Source organism: Bubalus kerabau, chromosome 2 (assembly GCF_029407905.1).
Source record: "Bubalus kerabau isolate K-KA32 ecotype Philippines breed swamp buffalo chromosome 2, PCC_UOA_SB_1v2, whole genome shotgun sequence".
NCBI lineage: Eukaryota > Metazoa > Chordata > Mammalia > Artiodactyla > Bovidae > Bubalus > Bubalus kerabau.
In genome coordinates, this window is record NC_073625.1 from 92,275,269 (window position 1) to 92,293,571 (window position 18,303).

The following is an 18,303-nucleotide window of genomic DNA, read 5'->3' on the forward strand; positions in this document are numbered from 1 at the left end:
ACTGCCTGCAATGCAGGAGGCCTGGGTTTGATTCCTGGGTCAGGAAGAGCCACTGGAGAAAGAAATGGCAACCCACTCCAGTATTCTTGCCTGGAGAATCCCATGGGTAGAGGAACATGGCAGGCTGCAGACCATGGGGTCACAAGAGTCAGACACAACTTAGTGACTAAACCATAATGTTTGTATATGACAGATCATAACTAGACTTATCATGGTGATTATTTGAAATGTACAGAAATACTGAATCACTATGCTGTGTAACAGTAACTAATACAGTGTTGTATAATTTGATTATAATTCAAAAACAAAATCAGAAAATGAGACAAGATTTGTGGTTATCAGAGACAGGGGGAGGAAGAATTGAATGAAGGCAGTCAACATGTACAAAATTCCCATTATAAAATAAATAAGTTTTAGAGACATAATATATAACATGACAAATGAAATTAACACTGCTGTATGTTATATATGAAAGTTGTTAGAGTAAATCCTGAGTTCTCATCATAAGGAAAATTTTTTTCTAGATAGGTAAATGGAATGGAATAAAAAGCCCAGAAACAAAACCATGCATCTATATGAATAAATGGATGTTGACTAAACTCATTGTGATAATCATTTCATGATATATATAAATGAAATCATTATACTATTCACCTTAAACTTGTACAGTGCTGACAATTATAAAAAACTGGAAGAAAAAACTTTTTTCAGTGGTATACCTGGGATTTAATTCAGAACACCCATTAATTTATAGGCTTTTGTTAAACAATTGGAATTAGACACAATTATCTATAGGATGAAAATATTGTGAGTTTTAATAATGTTTCAATAGCTAACTTTCTTAAAAACACTTTACCTAAGAGGAGAACCTTCAGGGATACTAAGAAACTATATAGTGCTTTTTTTATCATTCATTTTTCCCTGCTGTAAGTCTAGAATTTGTTACTTTGAAGGAATACTGAAGGACATAAATTAGAAAGCTTTCTATTTAACTATTCCTACTCTACCAAGGAAAGCAATGAAGGTTTAACAGTGTTTTGATAGTATCTGAATTGAGCCCACTTGCACAAATACAAATCCACCTTTATTTTTATACTGTAAGAAAGGATAATTATTTCTAGAAAAAGGACAATTTGTTAAAAAAAAAAGTCCTCCATTACATGCAGATCGTATTTAGTAATCAATTGAAAGATTACATCTACAGTCATAATACTTTCTCTAGAGACTGCCCTCGTAAGAGTTACAGCTGGTTTCTTGTATATGTCAAAGATATTAGTTTCCTTCCAAGTGTTCTCTTCTATGAAAAAGAGTATTTAAAATGTGAAAACAACTGTGTTCCAAATGAAATACAAAAAATTTTTACACAGTATCATTAAAGGACCACCTTTTCTTGTGAGTAATTTATAAAATCATTCAGAAAACAAAATATTTCAACTAGCTTGAAGCTATCAATAATCGAAGAGACCCTGGAAAGTGTTAGTTTCACACCTGACTAGTATATAAATTGGTTTTGGTGAAAATTTTTATACTAAATTATTTAAAAGTCTTTTTAAAAAGAGACAAAAAGAAGTCAATTCATTAATCCTACAGGCAAGAAAACCTACAATGAATATTTAGAAGTCTGGGATGTATTTACCTTTAAATTTGCTAAAAGTGACTTGTATTGGAATCCTCCTAGAGTTGAGAAAAATTCTAATGAATAAAGAATGTACCTGTGGCTGATTCATGTTGATGTATGGCAGAAACCAACACAATGTAAAGCAAATGTCCTCACATTAAAAATAAATAAATTAAAAAAAAAAACAAGAATATATTTCATACTAGGAGGACAGACAGTGGAAAGCCAATAATAATAATAGAATTAGCAATAATACCAATGACTAGACAGATCCATGGCTCAGACGGTAAAGAATCTGTCTACTAATGCAGGAGACCCAGGTTCGATCCCTGGGTCAGGAAGATCCCCTGGAGAAGGGCATGGCAGCCCACTCCAGTATTCTCGCCTTGAGAATTCCATGGACTGAGGAGCCTGGCTGGCTATAGTCCATGAGGTCTCAAAGAGTCAGACATGACTCAGTGATAAACATTTTCACTTTCATGAAAGTAATATTTAGAAATAGACAAATTAACATTATAACTTTATAGCTATATGCCAGCCAAACAAAAAAAATGACAAGAAATAATATTCAAATTTAACTTCCAGATTTAGTAAATAAATCAAGAGATGTACACTGTAGGATACAAATAGTAAATTTAGCAATTTTCTTTGTGTTGCTAAAAAATCTCTCTTTACTTTCATGGATAAATATAGTTATAACTCAAATAGTACTAAAACTACAATAGACAAAAATTCAAATGGCAACAGTTTTCTGAGGTTCACAAACCTTTAGGCTGAGTATCAGACATAAGAGAAATGCCATCATCATCTCTTCGTTTTTCTTTAGTGTAAGAAGTCTGCTTTGCATAATTGTCTGTCTTACTTGATTGTGAACTGCTGCAAAACAAAATATTATTACACTCAATTCTTCTAAGCAAAAATAAATTTAGAAGCCAGTTGGCATATATTCAAGATAAAAATAACAGATCACAAATAAAGTCTTATACAGCAGAGTATGTGGTCTGAACAGTAGAAAGAATATTAAACTATGATTTGAAAAATAAGTTCTCATTCCTATTCTATCTTTAAATTCTCCATGTTCCTTTGAAAGAAAAAAACAAGAAATGTTTTATTCTTCCAAAATTGTGCACAGGCAAAGTGAACAAAGAAAAATACAAGTGCTAAATATATCAAAGGGGTCTAAAAAGTAAACATTCCCTGAACACAAGTAGATGATAATCACACTTATGTGTAATCAAAAAATAAGTCAAAAGTAATCATTAATATGTTTGACGCATAGTTCATGTATCATAAGTTACATACAAAATAAGACTTAGGGTGTGGTAACAAATTTTACCTACAGAGAAAATAGTTTAAAATATAAGCTACTGGTTAAATATTTAAAATGTATTAAAAGCAAGTTTTGGATGATTAACATAATATCACTATTATGAAAACATAATACAATAATAGTATGGGACATTAATACCTACCCCACTTTCAGTAATCATTAGATCATCCAGACCAAAAAAAAAAAAAAAAAAATCAAGAAGGAACATTGGAGTGAACCATAAACTTGATCAAATAGACTTAACATGTTTTTATAAAACATGAACACAGAACATTCTCCAGGATGTTTTAAGATAGGTCACAAAGCAAATCTCAGCAAACTTAAGACACACACAAAAATATCTTTCCCAATCACAAGAGCATAAAACAAGAAATCAATAACAGGAAGAAGTCTGAAAAATTCAAAAAAAATAGGAAGACTAAACAATGTGCTCCCGAAAATCAATTGGCTAAAGAAGAAACCAAAAGGAAGATCAAGAAGTATCTTGAAACAAATATATACATAAGCAAAAATTTCAAAATCCATGAAATGTTCTACAAGGGCAGTTAATAGCAATAAAAGTTACATTAAAAAACAAGAAAGAACTCCACTGAAAAACATCACTTTACAGTTCTTGGAACCAGAAAAAAATATAAATTAAGCCCAAAGTTAGCAGAAGGAAAGAAACAATAAAGACCAGAGAAAAAGTAAATAAAAAAGAAATAAGAAAAACAATAGAAAAGATCAAAACTAATAGCTTATTTTTTAAAACAAACAAAACTGACAAACCTTTAGCTAGACAAACCAAGAAAAAAAAAAGACTCAAAGAAAAACAGATCATCCAAAGACTACTATGAATAATTATATGCCAACAATATGGATAACCTAAGAGCCAGTCCATCGTAAAGGAAATCAGTATTGAATATTCATTGGAAGGATTGATGCTGAAGATGAACTCCAATACTTTGGCCATCTGATGTGAAGAACTGACTGATTTGAAGACCCTGATGCTGGGAAAGATTGAAGGTGGAAGGAAAAGGGGACGACAGAGGATGAGATGGCTGTATGGCATCATTGACTCAATGGACATGAGTTTGAGTAAGTTCTTGGAGTTGGTGATGAACAGGGAAGTCTGGTGTGCTGCAGTCCATAAGGTCGCAAAGAGTCGAACACAACTGAGCTACTGAACTGAACTGAAGAGCCAGTTTTATGGGGAGGATAAAAAAACCTACTGGCTGGACTAAGGGCAAAAAGACTTGTACTGGGTTGGCCAAAAAAGTTTTTTCAGGTTTTTTTCAGTACCATCTTATGGAAAAACATGATTTTTCTGGTCCACCCAATAAATAAAATCATTACAACTGGTAGTACAGAAATACAAAGTATTGTAAGTGATGATTATAAAAAGTTATACATCAACAAATCATATAACCTAGAAGAAAGGGACAAATAATTAGAAACATACAACCTACCAAAATGTATTATGAAGAAAAAGAAAATCTGAACAGATCAATAACAAATATGGAGACTGAATTAGTAATCAAAAACCTTCCAATACAGAAGAGTTCAGGACCAAATGGTTTCACTGGCAATTCTATCAAATAAGAATTAATGCCAGTCTTTTCAAAACTCTTTCAGAAAGTTTACGAGGAAAGAACACTTCTAAACTCAGTTTAGAAGGCCATCACTAATACCAAAGCTAGATAAGGACAGTACAGTAAAAGAAAAATATAAATCAAATACCCCTGATACATAGGGATGCAAAAACTCTCATCAAATTATTAGGAAACCAAACTCCACAACACATTAAAAGAATCATATACCATGATCAAATGGGACTTATTCAGAGATGCAAGAATGGTACAGCATACACGAATCAATCAATGTGATAAAGCACATAGGTAAAATGAAAGATAAAAATCATTTGATCCCTCAAAAGGTACAGAAAAAGCATTTAACAAAATTCAACATCCTTTCACTATAGAACTCAAAAACCTGGGTATATATGGTTGATTCGTGTCAATGTTTGGCAAAAACCAACACAATTCTGTAAAGCAATTATCCTTCAATTAAAAAATAAATTTAAAAAAACCTGGGTATAGAAGGAACGTACTTCAACACAATAAAGGCCAGTATCACAAATGACAGCTAACATCATATGAAACACTGAAAGATTAAAAGCTTCTCCTCTAAAATGAAGAAGGGTACCCATTCTGATCACTCTTATTCAACACAGTACTGGAAATACTGGCTAGAAAAAATTAAATATGAAAAATAAATAAATAAAAGGAATCGATATCAGAAAGGAAGACATAACATTATCATCATTTGCAGATTATATGATTTTATAGAAAGAAAACCTTAAAAAATCCAACCAAAAAAAAAAAAAAAAAACTCTAAGAACTAATAAATGAATTCACTAAAGTTTCAGGATACAAAATCACCATACTACAATCAGTTGCATTTGTACACACAAATAATGAACTATCTGAAAGAGAAATTGAGGGGAAAATCCCATTTAAAACTACAGCAAAAAGAATAAAATTATACTTAGATATAATCTAGAAGGAAAAAGAGCTGTACACTGAAAACTGTAAGACATTGATGAAAGAAACTGAAGAAAACACAAAATAAATGGAATGATATTCTGTACTCATAGACGGGGAAAAGTAACATTGCTAAAATGTTTATCCTATGTAAAGCAACCTGGAGATTCAAAGCAATCTTTATGGACATATCAATGGCCTTTTTCCACAGAAAGAGAACAATCTTAAAGTTTGCATGCAACCACTAAAGACCCCAAACAGCCAAAGCAATGTTGAGAAGGAAAAACAGAGCCAGAGGGATTGATTTCAATCCCTTCATGATGTCAAACTAAATTACAAAGCCATAGTAATCAAAACAATATGGAAAAATAGACACATAAATGACTGAAACAGAATAGAGAGCCAGAAATAAATCCAGACATGTGTGGTCAATTCATGTATGACAAAGGAGCCAAGAATACACCATGGGAAAAGGATAGTCTCTTTAATAACTGATGTGGGAAAAACCTGACAGCCACATACAAAAGAATGAAACTGGACCAATATCTTATACCATATACAAAAATCAACACAAAATAGATTAAAGATTTACATATATGACCTGAAAACATAAAATTTCTAGGAAAAAACATGAGCGTAAGCTGGTTTTGGCAGTGATTTTTTGGATTAAACACCAAAACAAAAACAACAAAAGAAAATAAGTGGAACCACAAAGCTGTACAGTAAAGAAAACTATCAAGAAAATTAAAAGGCAACTTATGGAGCAGGAGAAATAGTTTTAAGTCATCTATCTCATAAGGAAGTTAATATTCAAAATACATGATATATAAAGAATCCATACAACTCAACCAAAAAAATAGAACAATTTCATTAAAAAATTGGCAGAGAAACTGAACAGAAGTTTCTCCAAAGACTACAAGCAACCAACAGGTACATGAAAAGGAGCTCAACATGCACTGATCATCAAGGAAAAGTATGTCAAAACCACAATGAAGTATAACTTCACAATCTGAGTATGGCTATTACCAAAAGAGAGAAATAAGTGTTGGAAAAGATATGGAGTGCTGTGGAAATGTAAATTAGTGCAGTCACTATGGAAAACAGTATGAATATACCTCAAAAAATTAAAAATAGAATATACAGTCTAGCAATTCTACTTCTGGGTGTTTATGCTTAGGAAACAAAATCACTACCTCAAAAAGATACATGCACCCCCAGTTCACTGAAGCATTATTTGCAATAACGAAGACATGGAAACAACATAAGTGCACATCAATAGATGAATGGATAAAGAAAATGTTACACAAACACACAATGGGATATTTTTCAGTCATAAAAGAAAAAGAAAGAAATCCTGCTGTGACAACATTAATGAGCCTTGAGGGCATTATGCTACGTGAAATGAAACAAAGACAAATAGTGTATGACTTCACTTACATGGGGAATCTAAATTTAAAAACAAACCAACACATGCATAGACACAGACAACAGGTTGGTGGTTACTAGAGCCGGGAGCATGAAATGACTGCAGGTGGTAATAAGCTACAAGTTTCCAGTTATTTAAAAAAAAAAAGTCTTGGGGATGCAAGGTACAGCATGATGACTATAGGTAATAACTAATAACAAGAGTGTACTGTATATTTGAAAGCTGCTAAGATAGTAGATCTTACAAGTTCTCATCACAAGAAAAAAAATGTAACTACGTGTGGTGATGGGTGTTAACTAAACTTATGGTGTTAATCATTTTGCAATATATACGTATATGAGATCATTATGTTGTATATCTAAAATTAATACAATAGTCTGTCAGTAACATATCAATTAAATTAATTCAGTTAAAAAAGACAAAATGAAAAACAACTGAGAAAGCAATTTGGTACTAGAGTAGCCATAAAATTAATTAAATCTTTACCAACAATCTTCTCACCCATGATAATTACTAACAGAACAACTCATTATGATATTATTTAACTAGGTAAAAATTCTGAAAATAAAAAAATTTTAAATAAAAAACTATCAAATTATTAACCTACAGCCTTCCTTTATAGTATAATATATATCAATTACTACATTTTCAAAAGTATTTATCAACATAGAATTCTAAATTTTATTGAAGTATAGTTGATTTACAATGTGTTAATTTCTAGTGTAAAGCAAAGTGATTCAGTTATACATGTTGTGCATATATATTTTTTCATACTCTTTTCCATTATGGTTTATCACAGGATACTGAATATAGTTTCCTGGCTAAACAGCAGGATACTGTTCTTTATCCATCCTATATGCAATAGTTTGCATCTGCTAATCTCAAACTTCCAATCCTTCCCCACTCCCTTAGAAATTTTTATATTTATAAAAGTACTAAAAAAATCAGCAAGAATAAATCAAGGATCCTTGTACAATAAGATATGAAATATACACTAAGTGACCTCAGGAAAATTGCAGAGTAGGTAACTTCTATGCAGAGTACATCATGAGAAACGCTGGGCTGGAAGAAGCACAAGCTGGAATCAAGCTTGCCGGGAGAAATATCAATAACCTCAGATATGCAGATGACACCACCCTTATGGCAGAAAGTGAAGAGGAACTAAAGAGCATCTTGATGAAAGTGAAAGAGGAGAGTGAAAAAGTTGGCTTAAAGCTCAACATTCAGAAAACGAAGATCATGGCATCTGGTCCCATCACTTCATGGGAAATAGATGGGGAAACAGTGGAAACAGTGTCAGACTTTATTTTTTGGGCTCCAAAATCACTGCAGATGGTGACCGCAGCCATGAAATTAAAAGACGCTTACTCCTTGGAAGAAAAGCTATGACCAACCTAGATAGCATATTGAAAAGCAGAGATATTACTTTGCCAACAAAGGTCTGTCTAGTCAAGGCTATGGTTTTTCCAGTGGTCATGTATGGATGTGAGAGGGACTGTGAAGAAAGCTGAGCGCAAAAGAATTGATGCTTTTGAACTGTGGTGTTGGAGAATACTTTTAAGAGTTCCTTGGACTGCAAGGAGATCCAACCAGTCCATTCTGAAGGAGGTCAGCCCTGGGATTTCTTTGGAAGGAATGATGCTAAAGCTGAAACTCCAGTACTTTTGGCCACCTCATGTGAAGAGTTGACTCATTGGAAAAGACTCTGATGCTGGGAGGGATTGGGGGCAGGAGGAGAAGGGGATGACAGAGGATGAGATGGCTGAATGGCATCACTGACTCGATGGACATGAGTCTGAGTGATCTCCGGGAGTTGGTGATGGACAGGGAGGCCTGGCGTGCTGTGATTCATGGGGTCGTAAAGTGTCGGACACGACTGAGCGACTGAACTGAACTAAACTGAGGAGACACCTACCATGTTCTCACCTAGACAACAGCGCTGGAAGAATCTGATGAACTTTGGAGTTCTGGAGTCTACTGAAGGCTTGTAACTTCTAGTCAAAAGGTTCAACAGTAACTTTCATAAATTAAGGCAATTTGGATGGTAGCAGTTACCTATACCTAGCTCTGAGACAAGCAGCCAAGTCCAAGTTCTTAGAACAGTTTGCACAGGCTTACAATCACCAAGATGAGCAATAAGGGCCTTGTCTTTCAAATATTGGGAATCTGTATTCTGATCACTGATTGCTGTCTCTGATGATGGATAAGGAGACACAGAGACAGGCAGCCATTGCTGTAACAACCATCACCATGTTGCAACAGTTTCTCCATTCAGCTAAAACAACATGCAGGAGATTAAAAGAGCTAGCACCTATTTTGCTCTATTTCTTCCCTTCATTTTGCCTATTTCCTCCTTATGGGAAATAAATATTTAAGGACTAAGATATTAAAAAGTAATAACATGTACAAGGAAATTTACAAAGTCACAAACATGACCATGGAAAGACATAGGCTCAGAAAAGACCTGAAAAGACCTTTTATTTACATATTAGACTGATACCTGGAATGGGGACATATTGCAACAATTTTAAAAACTAAGCAAACACAGGGAAAAAATCCAGCAAATGCTGGGGAAGGAGGAGAACCTGATTTTCAAACTTCACATCTTATAATATCCAAATGTAAAGTTTTCAAAAACAACAATAAAAAAATCACATGACATTCAAAGAAACAGGAAAGAACAGCCAATTCAAAGGAAAAAACAAAAACTAATCAACAGAACCCGTCCCTGAAAAAAAAAAAAAAAATAGCAGATGGCAAACTCAATAAGTAAAGACATTAAAATGACTATCTTCAAGATCCTCAGGGACCTGCCTGGCAGTTCAACAGTTAAGAGTTACACTTCCAATGCAGGGAACACAGGTTCAACCCCTGGTAAGGAAACTAAGATTCCCACATGCTGCACAGCATGGTGAAAAAGGAAAGAAAGAGACAGACAGACAGAAAGAAAATCTTTAACAAAATCAAGAAAATGATTTGTGACAAGATAAAAATATCAATAAAAGACAAATGAACCAAAAGGAAATTCTGGAGCTAATAATGTACAATAACTGAAATGAAAATTTTATTAGAGAGATTCAAAAGCTGATTTGAGCAGGCAGAAGAAACAGTGAGTGAACCTGAAAATATGATCATAAAAAGGACCAAATCTGAGGAACAGAAAGAAGAAAAACTTAAGAAAAGTAAACAGAACCTAAGGGACCTATGGGACACCAAGAAAGGGACTAATATACACATTGCTGGTATCTCAGGAGAAGAGAGAGGAAAGGGCAAAGATATTATTTAAATAAATAATCACCAAAGAAGTCCAAATTTGATGAAAGACATGAATATAAACATCCAAGAAACCCAAGGAACTAAGCGTACAGTAAACTGAATGAGACCTATATCAAGAAATTTTATAATTAAATTGTCCAAAGACAAAGAGAGAACTCTTTCTTGAAAGCACAAAGAAAAAGGTGACTCATCACACACAAAAGATTCTCAATGAGATTATGAGAAGATTTCTTATCAAAAACCATGCTGGCCAAAAAACATTGAATTGGTATATTCAAAGGAAAAAAATCTATCAACGAGAAATTCTATATCTGACTATACTATCCTTCAAAAATGAGAACAAAATCAAGACATTCTAAGATAAACAAATCTAGATAGCACATTAAAAAGCAGAGACATCACTTTGCCAACAAAGGTGCACACAGTCAAAGTTACAGTTTTTCCAACAGTCGTGTATGGATGCGAAAGCTGGACCATAAAGAAGGCTGAAAGTGAAAGTGAAGTCGCTCAGTCGTGTCCGACTCTTTGCGACCCCATAGACTGTAGCCTACTAGGCTCCTCTGTCCATGGGATTTTCCAGGCAATAGTACTGGAGTGGATTGCCATTTCCTTTTCCAGAGGATCTTCCCGACCCAGGGATCAAACCTGGGTCTCCCGCATTGTAGACAGACGCTTTATCGTCTGAGCCACCAGGGAAGTCAAAGAAGGCTGAGTGCCAAAGAACTGATGCTTTTGAACTGTGGTGCTGGTGAAGACTCTTGGAGAGTCCCTTGGACTGCAAGAAGGTCAAATCAGTCAATCCTAAAAGAAATCAACCCCGAATACGCATTGGAAGGACTGATGCTGAAGTTTCAGTACTTTGGCCACCAGATGTGAAGAGTCAACTCTTTCGGAAAAGATCCTAAATGAGGAGAAAGACTGAAGGCAAAATGAAAATGAAGCAGTAGAGAATGTGATGGTTAGACAGCATCACCTACTTAAGGGACAGGAATTTGAACAAACTCTGGGAGATAGTGGAGGACACAGGAAAAATTCTCATTAATATACCCCAAATGGTTCATATTGTTATATATCCTAATCACATGGTTCCTGGGATGAAAGGATGGTTCAACATACAAGAATCTATCAATATAATAGCCTGATATGCCACAGTCAATGGGGTCACAAAGAGTTGGACATGACTTGGTGACTAAACAACAACAATAACAAAGGTAAACAACAGCTGAAGAAAATCATTACCACTTTATATAAGTAAAACCAGCCATGTAAGAAAAACTAAAAATAACTGGTAAAAGTAAATCCATAGACAATTATAAAATCTACTATTACTGTAATTCTGGTTTATAATATGCCTGTTTGTTTTGTACATGATTTAAGAAAATAATACATTCTTTAAATTATTAGACTATGCTTTTGAACAAACAACACATAAAGATATAATTTTATGACATCAATGACTTAAAGTATGTGAGGACAGAGCTATAAAGGAGCACATTTATGAAATTAAGCTGGTATAAATTCAAACATGGTTCCTGGGATGCAAGGATGGTTCAATATACAAGAATCTATCAAAATAATACACCATATTAACAAAATGAAAGAGGAAAACTACACGGTCATGTCAATTAATACAGAAAAAGAACTTCATGAAATTCAGTAGCCTTTCCTGATGACCAAAAAATGAAATTCAACAATCTAAGAAAAGAAACTACCTACATCATCATAGCAAAGATCATATACAAAAAACACACAGTAAACATCAAACTCAATGATGAACGATGGACAGCTCTTCTTCTAGAAAAAGGAATAAGACAAGGATGACCACTTTCACCACTTCTAGTCAACACAGTACTAGAAGTTCTAGCCAGAGCAGTTATACAAGAAAAATTAACATGAAAGCATTGAAACTGGAAAGAAATACTCTGTTTACAGATGATATGATCTTGCATGTAAGAAACTCTAAAGATTACACACATACACATACATAAACATAAAAAATGATTAGAGGTAATAAACAAAAGAAGAAATTAAGGAAATAATTCTATTTACAATAGCTTCAAGAAGAGAAAAAACTAAGCACTTAACCAAAGAGACAAAAGACTTGTAAAATGAAAATTATAAAACATGGCTAAAAGAAATTAAAGAAGATATTAATAAACGGAAATACAACTCATGTTCATGGACTAGAAGACTTAATATTAACATGTCAATACTACCTAAAGCAATCTACAGATCCAATGAAGTCTTATCAAAAACACTGTGATATTTTTTGCAGAAACAAAAAAAAAACTTATCCTAAAATGTATAGGAACCAGAGATCAAATTGCCAACATTCACTGGATCATCAAATAAGCAAGAGAGTTCCAGAAAAACATCTATTCTGCTTTATTGACTATACCAAAGCCTTTGACTGTGTGGATCACAATAAACTGTGAAAAATTCTGAAAGAGATGGGAATACCAGACCACCTGACCTGCCTCTTGAGAAACCTGTATACAGGTCAGGAAACAACAGTTAGAACTGGACATAGAACAACAGACTGGTTCCAAATAAGAAAAGGAGTACGTCAAGGCTATATATTGTCACCCTGCTTATTTAACTTATATGCAGAATACATCATGAGAAACGCTGGGCTGGAGGAAGCACAAGCTGGAATCAAGATTCCCGAGAGAAATCAATAACCTCAGATATGCAAATGATACCACCTTTATGGTAGAAAGGGAAGAACTAAAGAGCCTCTTGATGAAAGTGAAAGAGGAGAGTGAAAAAGTTGGCTTGAAGCTCAACATTCAGAAAACAAAGATCATGGCATCTGGTCCCATCACTTCATGGGAAATAGATGGGGAAACAGCGAAAACAGTAGCTGACTTTATTTTTCTGGGCTCCAAAATCATTGCAGATGGTGACTGCAGCCATGAAATTAAAGACACTTGCTCCTTGGAAGGAAACTTATGACCAACCTAGACAGCACATTAAAAAGTTGCACATTTGTGCAACTGTGGTGTTGGAGAAGACTTTTGAGAGTTCCTTGGACTGCAAGGAGATCCAACCAGTCCGTCCTAAAGGAGATCAGTCCTGGGTGTTCATTGGAAGGACTGATGCTGAAGCTGAAACTCCAATACTTTGGCTACCTCATGCAGAAGACCCTGATGCTGGGAAAGATTGAGGGCAGGAGGAGAAGGGGATGACAGAGGATGAGATGGCTGGATGGCATCACTGACACAATGGACATGGGTTTGGGTGGACTCCGGGAGTTGGTAATGGACAGGGAGGCCTGGCGTGCTGTGATTCATGGGGTCACAAAGAGTTGAACACGACTGAGTGACTGAACTGAACTGAAAATGTATATACAACAAGAGTCAAAACAAACTTCAACATATTTGGAGGGATCAAACTCCCTGATATCAAAACTTACTACAAAGCTATAATAATCAACACATATGGTACTATGATAAAGACAAATATGGAGACCAATGGAATAGAATAGCACCCAGAAATAAAGCCATGCATATATGGTCAAATGACTTTCAAATGGCTGCTAAGTCCTTTCAATGGTGAAAGCACAGCATTTTCAACAAATGATGCTGGAAAAACTGAATATCCACATGCAAAAGAATGAAGAAGGACCCTCACCTAATAGTCTTATACAAAAGTTAGCTCAAAATGGATTAAAGGCCTAAAAGCATAAACTGAAACTGTAAAACTCTTAGCATAAGGGAAAATGTTCAGGACATTGGATATGAGAGTATTTTCTTGGATATGACATCAAATAGAAACATAGATAAACTGGACTTCATCAAAATTAAAACTTCTGGGGGCTTCCCTGATGGCCCAGTGGTTGAGACTCTATGGATCCACTGCAGTGGGCACGAACGAGTTCAATCCCTGGTCATAGAACTAAGATCCTGCATGCCATGTGGCATTACCCCCCAAAATTTTTTTCAATTAAAAAAAACGAAAACTTCTGTACATCAAATAGCAGTAACAATAGAGTAAAAAGGCAACCCACAAAATGGGAGATCTATCTGCAAATCATACTTTATGACAATATTAATATATTATAATATTCAGAATAGAGAGAACTTCTAAACTCACAGATAAACAACCTGATTCATCAATGGGCAGAGGACTTGAATACACATTTCTCCAAAGAAGATACATGAATGGCCAATAAACACATGAAAAAGATGTTCAATAACACTAAAACCACATTAAAACCACAATGAGGTATCAGTTCACATCCATTGGAATGATTATCATATAAACACAGAAAATATCAAGTGTTATAAGGGATGTGAAAAAAACCAGGACTCTTGTGTACCACTGTGGCAATGTAAAATGATGTAGTTTTACATTTATAGAAAACAGTATGTTGGTTCTCCAAAAAATTAATGATAGAATTATAGGATCCAGAAATTCCACTTTCAGAAATACACCCAAAAGAACTGAAAGTATATAGAAACACAGATACACATGCACTGATGCTCATAACAGTGTTAATTATTCACAATCACCTAATGGTGGAAGCAACCCAAGTACCCATAGACATTTGTAGAAGACTCCAGAAAGTCAAAAGGGAATCAACACTTCAATAAGCAAAGTTATCTCCAACCAGTTGTTCTGGGTCTAATACCTCATTTTAAAAAATCATAAACTAAAACAGCAGCTGAAACTAAACTATTTTTATACTTCAGGTTGAGGAGGTCTTCCCAAGAGCAAACGAGAACCAGGAGTCAAAAACTGAAAGATTTTACAAAATAAAACTTTTAAGTCTCAGTGCCACAGAAGTTACTATAAACAAAGTAAAATTACAAAAACAAACTTGAAAAATTTTTTTCCAACACATATAACACAGAGATAATATCTTTCATAAGAGTTCTTATAAATTAGTAAGAAACAAATGAAACACCTCAATACACACAAGACTTAAGAGAAAACTTATGTAAGAAATACAAAACCTAGGGCCATTGTTCAGAGGTAAAGAATCTGTCTGTACATCTGTGGCGGATGCATGTTGATGTATGGCAAAACCAATACAATATTGTAAAGTAAAAAAAAATAATAATAATAAATTAAAAAAAAAAATCTGTCTGCCAATGCAGTAGATGCAGGTTTGATCCCTGATCCAGGAGGATCCCACAGGCCTTGGACAACTAAGTCTGTGCATCACAACTACTGAGCCTGTGCTCCACAGCCCTTGACGCACAACTACTTAGCCCACATGCTACAACTACTGAAGCCTGTGCACCCTAAAGCCTACGCTCCACAAAAAGAAGCCACCGCAATGAGAAGCCATGTGCCACAACTGGAGAGTAGCTCCCACTTGCCATAACTAGAGAAAGTCTTCGTGCAGCAAGCAAGCCATCCAGCCACCTCATCCTCTGTTGTCATCTTCTCCCACCTTCAATCCTTCCCAGCATCAGGGTCTTTTCTAATGAGTCAGTTCTTTGCATCAGGTGGCCAAAGTATTGGAGCTGCACCTTCTGCATCAGCCCATCCAATGAACATTTAGGACTGATTTCCTTCAGGACTGACTGGACTGATCTTGCAGTCCAAGGGACTCTCAAGAGTCTCCTCCAACACCACAGCTCAAAAGCGTCAATTCTTTGGTGCTCAGCTCTCTTTATGGTCCAACTCACATCCATACACGACTACTGGAAAAACCACAGCTTTGACTAGACGAACTGTGTCAGCAAAGCAATGTCTCTGCTTTTTAATATGTTGTCTAGGTTGGTCATAGCTTTCTCCCAAGGAGCAAGCATCTTTTAATGGCTGCAATCACCTTCTGCAGTGATTTTGGAGCCCAAGAAAATAAAGTCTAGTCTCTCAGTGTTTCCACTGTTTCACCAACTATTTGCCATGAAGTGACAGGACTGGATGCCATGATTTTAGTGTTCTGGATGCTGAGTTTTAAGTCAGACTTTTCACTCTCCTCTTTCACTTCCAATAAGAGGCTCTTTAGTTCCTTTTTGCTTTCTGCCATAAGGATGGTATCATTTGCATATCTGAGGTATTGATATTTCTCCTGGCAATCTTAATTCCAGCTTGTGCTTCATCCAGCCCAGCATTTTGCATGATGTACTCTGTATATAGATTAAATAAGCAGAGTAACAAAATACATCCTTGACATACTCCTTTCCCATTGTCCCATGTCCAGTTCTAAATGTCACTTCTTGACCTGCATACAGATTTCTCAGGAGGCAGGTAAGGTGGTCTGGTATTCCCATCTCTTGAATTTTCCACTGTTGTGATCCACATAATCAAAGGCTTTGGCATAGTCAATAAAGCAAAAGTAGATGTTTTTCTGGAACTCTCTTGCTTTTTTGATGATCCAGTGGATGTTGAAAATTTGATCTCTGGTTCCTCTGCCTTTTCTAAAACCAGCTTGAACATCTGGAAGTTTACAGTTCATGTATTCTTGAAGCCTGGCCTGGAGAATTTTGAGCATTTCTTTACTAGCATGTGAGATGAGTGCAATTGTGTGGTAGTTTAAGCATTCCTTGGCATTGCCTTTCTTTGGGATTGGAATGAAAACTGACCTTTTCCAGTCCTGTGGCCACTGCTGAGTTTTCCAAATTTGCTGACATACTGAGTGCAGCATTTTTCACAGCATCATCTTTTAGGACTTGAAATAGCTCAACTGGAATTCCATCACCTCCACTAATTTGTTCGTACTGATGCTTCCTAAGGCCCACTTGAGTTCGCACTCCAGGATGTCTGGCTCTAGGTGAGTGATCACACCATTGTGATTGTCTGGGTCATTTAGATCTTTTTTTGTATAGTTCTTCTGTATATTCTTGCCACCTCTTCTTAATACCTTCTGCTTCTGTTAGGTCCATACATTTTCTGTCCATTATTGTACCCATCTTTGCATGAAATGTTCCCTTGGTATCTCAGATTTTCTTAAAGAGATCTCTAGTCTTTCCCATTCTATTGTTTTCCTCTACTTCTTTGCATTGATCACTTAAGAAGGGTTTCTTATCTCTCCTTGCTATTCTTTGAAACTCTGCATTCAGATGGGTGTATCTTTCCTTTTCTCCTTTGCCTTTCACTTCTCTTCTTTTCTCAACTATTTGTAAGGCCATTTTGCCTTTTGGCATTTCTTTTTCTTGGGGTTGGTTTTGATCACCATCTTCTATACAATGTTATGAACCTCCATTCATAGTTCTTCAGAGAGTCAGTCAGTCAGTAAGTCAGTTCAGTCACTCAGTTGTGTCTGACTATTTGCGACCCCATGAATCACAGCACGCAAGGCCTCCCTGTCCATCACCAACCCCCGGAGTTCATTCAAACTCATGTCCATCGAGTTGGTGATGCCATCCAGCCATCTCATCCTCTGTCGTCCCCTTCACCTTCTGCCCCCAATCCCTCCCAGCATCAGGGTCTTTTCCAATGAGTTAACTCTTCGCATGAAGTGGCCAAAGTACTGGAGTTTCAGCTTCAACATCAGTCCTTCCAATGAATATTCAGGACTGGTCTCCTTTAGGATGACCTGGTTGGATCTCCTTGCAGTCCAAGGGACTCTCAAGAGTCTTCTCCAACACCACAGTTCAAAAGCATCAATTCTTCGGTGCTCAGCTTTCTTCATAGTCCAACTCTCACATCGATACATGACTACTGGAAAAACCATAGCCTTGACTAGACGGACCTTTGTTGGCAAAGTAATGTCTCTGCTTTTGAATATGCTGTCTAGGTTGGTCATAACTTTCCTTCCAAGGAGTAAGCATCTTTTCATTTCATAAATGCAGTCACCATCTGCAGTGATTTTGGAGCCCAGAAAAATAAAGTCTGACACTGTTTCCACTGTTTCCCCATCTATCTCCCATGAAGTGATGGGACCAGATGCCATGATCTTAGTTTTCTGAATGTTGAGCTTTAAGCCAACTTTTTCACTCTCCACTTTCACTTTCATCAAGAGGCTTTTTAGTTCCTCTTCACTTTCTGCCATAAGGGTGGTGTCATCTGCATATCTGAGGTTATTGATATTTCTCCCGGCAAGCTTGATTCCAGCTTGTGCTTCTTCCAGTCCAGTGTTTCTCATGATGTACTCTGCATATAAGTTAAATAAGCAGGGTGACAATATACAGTCTTGATGTACTCCTTTTCCTATTTGAAACCAGTCTGTTGTTCC

At 35.7% G+C, this 18,303-nt stretch overlaps 1 protein-coding gene across 15 annotated transcripts in view; it reads right to left on the bottom strand.

Moving 5' to 3' along the window:
• The window catches only part of SENP7 (SUMO specific peptidase 7), a 185,782-nt gene that overhangs the window by 60,046 nt on the left and 107,433 nt on the right, over nucleotides 1-18,303 (bottom strand). For 12 of the 15 annotated variants that reach the window (XM_055567971.1, XM_055567972.1, XM_055567975.1 and 9 more), the window contains one exon: nucleotides 2,385-2,494. In XM_055567971.1, the coding sequence (XP_055423946.1) occupies nucleotides 2,385-2,494 (110 nt within the window). The remainder of the gene's footprint in view (nucleotides 1-2,384; nucleotides 2,495-18,303) is intronic. The other 3 variants (XM_055567982.1, XM_055567979.1, XM_055567976.1) reach the window with 1 other exon arrangement.